The sequence below is a fragment of the Cebus imitator genome, unplaced genomic scaffold, assembly GCF_001604975.1.
Source record: "Cebus imitator isolate Cc_AM_T3 unplaced genomic scaffold, Cebus_imitator-1.0 Scaffold41, whole genome shotgun sequence".
Lineage (NCBI taxonomy): Eukaryota > Metazoa > Chordata > Mammalia > Primates > Cebidae > Cebus > Cebus imitator.
In genome coordinates, this window is record NW_016107356.1 from 4576751 (window position 1) to 4582812 (window position 6062).

Consider the following 6062-nt stretch of genomic DNA (forward strand, 5'->3'; position numbering starts at 1 on the left):
AATGTCTCGCCCGTGGCAAGCTGGATTCCTGTGGATTACTTTGGTGGGCGGAAACCGGTTGGCACCCTATTTAATTTGGACTTTTTGGGGATAACTGTACACTGGTTCTCTTTTCTTCTCAGAACTAAATTTTGACCACACAACCTTTCAGCCGGCTCACCACTGCTCACCCCCATCCTCCTTTGGGCTGGGTTAGCCCCAGTCCACCCCGACAGAGCCCTCAGAGTAGCCTTTACAAGATAAGAGTCGAGACCCCTAACTTACCAACAAATTTTAATGAAACTTCTAGAAAAAGTGCTTTGCCAACATCCTTAGGAACCGCTCAGTTCTTGCGGCGTGAGGGCGCTGTTGAAGTCTGCCTGGCTGCAGTGGTGTGGAATCCGACACACAGCAGCCTCACTGTTTGTTGGAGGAATCACCCTTAAGAACATTTCCCAAGATAGTGGTTTTCCCATCTCCGTACTCTGCTACTTAAAGTTCTCCACTTGCTTGGGTTTATCCTTTCAATCCCTTCGGTAATTAAACTGCTGAAAAGTATATATTGGTAAGAACAGACGTCATCAATGGACTGCAAACAAAACTCTTTTCTGTTATTGAAGATAAACCATTTCAGACAAGACCAGGCTGAGTCTAAAGGATTCAGGTAATTGCAGGGCGGAGGCAGAGAGAGTAGTTCATGGCCACAGGACTTGGCCACCTCTGGGCAACACACAGTGTTTGCTAAGTTAATGACTGCAGGGATACAGAACTGGCCCTCAGCTTCTCTGTCTTCCTTTGGCCTCTGCTCTTCCTGCTGCCTTCTTTCTTTGACCACGATAACACACTTTCCATAGGCCTTCCTCACCACGTCACAGAACTCAGAGAAGAGGCTGTCTTCTTGTTTGACACACAGCTCATCTCTTAGGAACATCCGATATTGCCAAGGCACCCATCCCTGACTACCCCCAGCGTGAACAATACACCAGCTTGGGGTTTGCATGTAATGTCCATCACTAACATCTTCCCCAGTTACGAGACTTTCTGGGATACTGGTTTCCCCAAAATATATGGTCTTAAATCCATCATATTGCAGTGTTCTCAGGGTTTTCAGATATTGGAGGCATTGTGTCCTCTTGATGCCATCAAATTGACTTCTGTTAATGATGTTTCTGAAAAGAGGGTTTGCAAAGCGAGGCATGGTAGCTTCTCAAGTGTTTTTAAAAGCTTGCATGTCTGCATTTGGAGAAAGATGGCAAGTGGGGGATGATGACCTCATAAAGGGCTTTCTTACAGCTGTGCCAGTCCCACAGATACACTTCAGGTTTCAAGGCATCATGAAGAACTAACTCCCGCTGACCCATAAAATCTGGGAATTGCTGATGCTACCCACAAAATGCTACTTTGGCATCACTTCTGCAAAGGTCTGAGACAGAGGTTTGCAATCTCTTAGTAGCAGTGAGTCTACTGGTTTGGCTTAAGGTGGAGAGAAATGTCCATTTCAAAAACAGTTACTGAGCACCTGCTATACACCAGGCATTGTGCTTGGCACCAGGGGTATAGTCACAACACGCCCAGGGAGTCCTGGACCTACATGTTGTGTGTCTGTGTATGCACAGAATTTGTGCCAACTGCCTTCCCGTTGGTGCAACCAAGAGTGATTCTTACAGGTGGCAGAAGGAAGGTATGGCAAATAGCAAAAGAAAGTCAGTCTGAACACCTGCCTTCCACTGGAGCTTGTAGCAGAATTAGCTTGAGCTAATTCAATACCCCATCTGGAAAGCACTTTTAATTTTACATACTCAGACAAAATGACAGTTTGCTTCAACAGTTTCTTCAATTTCCTTTATATTGTCTTGCCTTGTTGGCCAGCCTGGTCTCGAACTCTTGACCTCAGGTGATCTGCCTGCCTTGGCTTCCCAAAGTGCTGGGATTACAGGTGTGAACCACTGTGCTCAGCCAGTGATTTTTCACTTTTGTCAGTTTGCTAGGCAAAAAGATCATTTTGTTGTTTTAATTTGTTTAATTATGAGTAAATCTGGCAATATATTATGAAAACAATAACAAGAAGAACTTGATATAAAATATGCAAATTCAGATGTCCTTGAAGATCATTTTAGAGCCAGCATGAAGCGAGGTGGCGCTGGTAGTGGAGGCTGGCTGTGGAGAAAACCAGCCAACGGTGGACTCATGGGATACTGAAGCTTTTGACTGGGGTTCACTCGGAGCCCAGACTCAGGCTGGTTCTGACAGGGACACCTGCCAGGCCTCAGCTTAGGGCCACAAGGTGGGACACAGGAACTGGGGGTGTGATCCCAGAGCCTAAGAGGCAGGAACAGAGAGGTCTCTGCAGAAACCCATCTGAGCCCCAGACTCACTGTCCCAGGACAGGCTGAGCCAGAGTCTGGCCAGGAACTACTTTTGCATAAGGAGCTGGAAGTAGTCTACCCAGTAAGTGGGAGCCTGGATTCACGCAAACCATTGCACCATGGACAGCCAGAGAAACTCAGAGAACCTTCCTGTGCCGGTTAACATACTCTCTCACTTCCTCTGCAGCCTCTGCCAAGTCAAGCAGCCAGCTCCAAGGGCTCGCCTCCCTCCGCCTGAGACTCCTCGTCCTCCCTTCCTCTGGAGCCTCCAGCCTCCTGGGGCTTGCCCTCCTTGCTGCCAGCTCCAGCAGGGGCTGCCAAAGGCCTGGGAGAGAGAAGTGGGCTTCCTGGGGCCACCTCCCACTTTGGAGCGTTTGGAGGGTGATGGAATGACCACCAGGGGGCAGTGTGGACAGGTCTCCATAGGACTGGTCAGGCAGATACCTTTGCAGCCACCTCAAAAGACAGGAGCCCTCCACCCGCCTTCTCCACTGCCCACGTAACTGATATTCTCAAGGGAGGCATTGTAATTTGTCTAATTCATTTAAATTGATTTCGTATAATTGGGATGTCAAGATTGTTCAGTTCCAAGACAAAGTCTTAACTTGAGCTCCCAGGACAGGGGTGGTTCCTAAACTCGGTGTGTGAGTGTTGCTGCAGGACTATTGGGCCATCTTCCACCTGCCACCGATCACATTCTTCATCAAAGAGGAGGAAATATTTAGAAACTAGCGGTACCAAACAACCACCACCAACAAAAACAACCCCAAAACAAAAACAACAACAACAAAACACCAAAATACACACACAAAAAGCAAAGCAGTTGCCACTATAACTAGATGTGTGTACCCATGTGGCAGGTATGAATCTTAGCCACAAATTCAGTTCTACAGGAAACATCACATTTATTTATTTAAATGAAGTCATAATGGACTTGGACATGGTTGGAGGCTCTTACCCCCCACCCCCACCCACTTCCCAAGGCCAGTGCACAGGCGGGGCCCTGAGGTCACCCTTACCTGATGCTTGAGTTAGGTGCCCAGACCCAAGCCCTTGTGGTCCCATCATGTGGGCACAAGCAATTCTCCTGCCTTAGCCTCCAGAGTAGCTGGGATTTTAGGTACCTACCACCATGTCCAGCTAATTTTTGTATTTTTAATAGAGCTGGGGGTTCACCATATTAGCCAGGCTGGTCTCAAACTCCTGACCTCAAGTGATCCACCGCCTCGTCCTCCCAAAGTGGTGGGATTACAGGCATGAGCCAACAGGCCCGGACTCCCAGTGATTGGCTTTCTGTGTGGCAAGCAGCAAGACCTGGACCAGACTCCTGGTGTTTCTTCAGTAACACCTTCGGGAACAAAAGATACCTGACCAGGACCAAGGGGGCTTCTTCACCTTTCTCGATCTCTCTCTAGACCTTCTTTTCCTCATATGGAAAATGAGAGAATTAGACCAGGCAAAGACTGAGGTTCATTCGCCCTAAGAGTCTGACCTTTCTCTTTCTTATGAAACTAGAAAGGTGTGTGGGTGTGCATGTAAGCATGCGTGTGTGAGGTGTGCACAGGTGTGGCAAAGTATGTAAATGTGTGTGTGTATATGTGGGGGTGTATTGACCCATGTGAGTGTATGTGTGTGTGAGGTTGTGTGTATGAGTGTGTGTATTTGCTTGTTTTTTGAGAAGGAATCTCCCTCTGTTGCCCAGGCTGGAGTGCAGTGGCACCATCTCAGCTCACTACAACCTCCGCCTCCCGGGTTCAAGCAATTCTCCTGCCTTAGTCTCCCAAGTAGCTGGGATTACAGGCACCTGCCACTACGCCTGGCTAACTTTTTGTATTTTAAGTAGAGACAGGGTTTCACCATGTTGGCCAGGCCGGTCTCAAAACTCCTGACCTCAGGAGATCCACCCGCCTCGGCCTCCCAAAGTGCTGGGATTACAGGCATGCACCACCATACCTGGCTGAGTATATGCGTCTGTGTGTATGCTTATGGGAACATGCAAATGTGTGTGAATGCATGCATGTGTCCGTGTGAATAGTGAATACCCTGGACTTATGGAGCACTCAGCTCCGGATGCACTTCCTGTTTCCTCAGCAGCCGAGCTTGGGCCTGGCATTGAGTGACAGCACTCCAACCCCCCTGGAACCCCTCCCACACCTGCTTCCCATGGCGTTCCCAGCTCCCACCACTGGGAAGCAGCTGGAATCACGAATCAGGGTAATCACCAAATTCTCTTCGACCTTCCTCAGCTCCTGGTTTGTTGAGGCAAACCCCCATTTCTGGCTTCCCTTAGGACCTCCCTCCCTGAAACAGCAGACTCACCATGGGCCCATCCAGGCCTCTCCGGGAGCTTCACGGAATTGCTTCTGCCTGGCCCCAGCTCAGAGGTTCTGACAGAATTGGTCTGGGGTGAGGCCTGGTGTCCATGGGATTTTCACAAGCTTCCAGGTGATACCACAGGGAAGCCAGGGTGAGAACCCCGGTCCTAGAACCAGGTCTGATCAGGGCCTGGTGGGGAACTGTGAGTGCAGAACATTAGCACTCCCAGGGGTCTCAGGGTTGGTTTTGAAAGGAGCAGAGCACATTTTTTTTTCTCACATAGACATATAGAGACTTTTTAATATATACACATAGAGAGAGGATGTTTTAATAAAGAGAGGTTTGGGTTTTTTGTTTTGTTTTGTTTTGTTTTTTGAGATGGAGTTCCGCTCTTGTCGCCCAGGCTGGAATGCAGTGGAGCGATCTCAGCTCACTGCAACCTCGGCCACCCAGGTTCAAGCAATTCTCCTGCCTCAGCCTCCTGAGTAGCTAGGATTACAGGCGCCCACCACCATGCCTGGCTAATCTTTTATTTTTTTTTTTTTTAGGTAGAGATGGGATTTTGCCATGTTGAGCAGGCTGGTCTCAAACTCATGACCTCAAGTGATCTACCTGCTTCGGCCTCCCAAAGTATTGGCCTGGGTTTTATATAGGTAAAAAAGATAGAAAATAGGTAATGAGATTAGGCTTCCCCTTGCTTTCAAAACTTGGTTTGGGAGCCTCAGAACTGGTTCCACTCTGTGATAGCCAGGAGTACTGTTCCCCAACTCTGGCTCTCAGCCTTCCAGGCACCAGCGGGATGGGACTTCCCTGCCCCTCATGGTTGAGAGGAGCCATGGGCTTATTCTAGCTAATGAGTGGTGGATGGAAGTGGCGTGTGTCTCTTCCAGGCCTAGAGCATTTAATTGTCCAGTTGAAATTCTCAGGGACTCTTCTCCCAGGCGCTGAGAATGGCAATGTTTCCAGAGGGTTTGTGGGGGCAACCTGAGTATCAGAACACAGCCCCCAGCAGACCTGCTGCACACATGTGGCAGGGAAAGGAAGAGAGCCAGCCGCCTGCAGCCACTGAGAGTTTGGGGTGGTTGTTTTCATGATGAAACCAACTCACCCTGACTCATACAGTCTTTGAGTTATATAGATGGGGAATGAGGCTCTTGGGCCCCTCTGCTCTCACAAAGCAATAGTCTAGCTAAATCCATCTATCGGCCAGGCACAGTGGCTCACACCTGTAATCCCAGCACTTTGGGTGGCCAAGGTGGGTGGGTCACCTGAGGTCAGGAGTTGGAGACCGACCTGGCCAGCATGATGAAACCCCGTCTCTGCTAAAAATACAAAAATTAGCCTGGCATGGTGGTGGGCGCCTATAATCCTAGCCATTGAGCTCCAGCCTGTCTCAAAAAA

At 49.1% G+C, this 6062-nt stretch overlaps 1 protein-coding gene across 1 annotated transcript; it reads right to left on the reverse strand.

The window, feature by feature from the left end:
• Window positions 1-262: 262 nt before the first annotated feature.
• On the reverse strand, window positions 263-1606 carry FAM243A (family with sequence similarity 243 member A). Its single transcript, XM_017526186.2, has one exon. The coding sequence runs from the start codon at window positions 1175-1177 to the stop codon at window positions 422-424; it is 756 nt and encodes a 251-aa protein (XP_017381675.1). The 5' UTR covers window positions 1178-1606; the 3' UTR covers window positions 263-421.
• Window positions 1607-6062: the final 4456 nt, after the last annotated feature.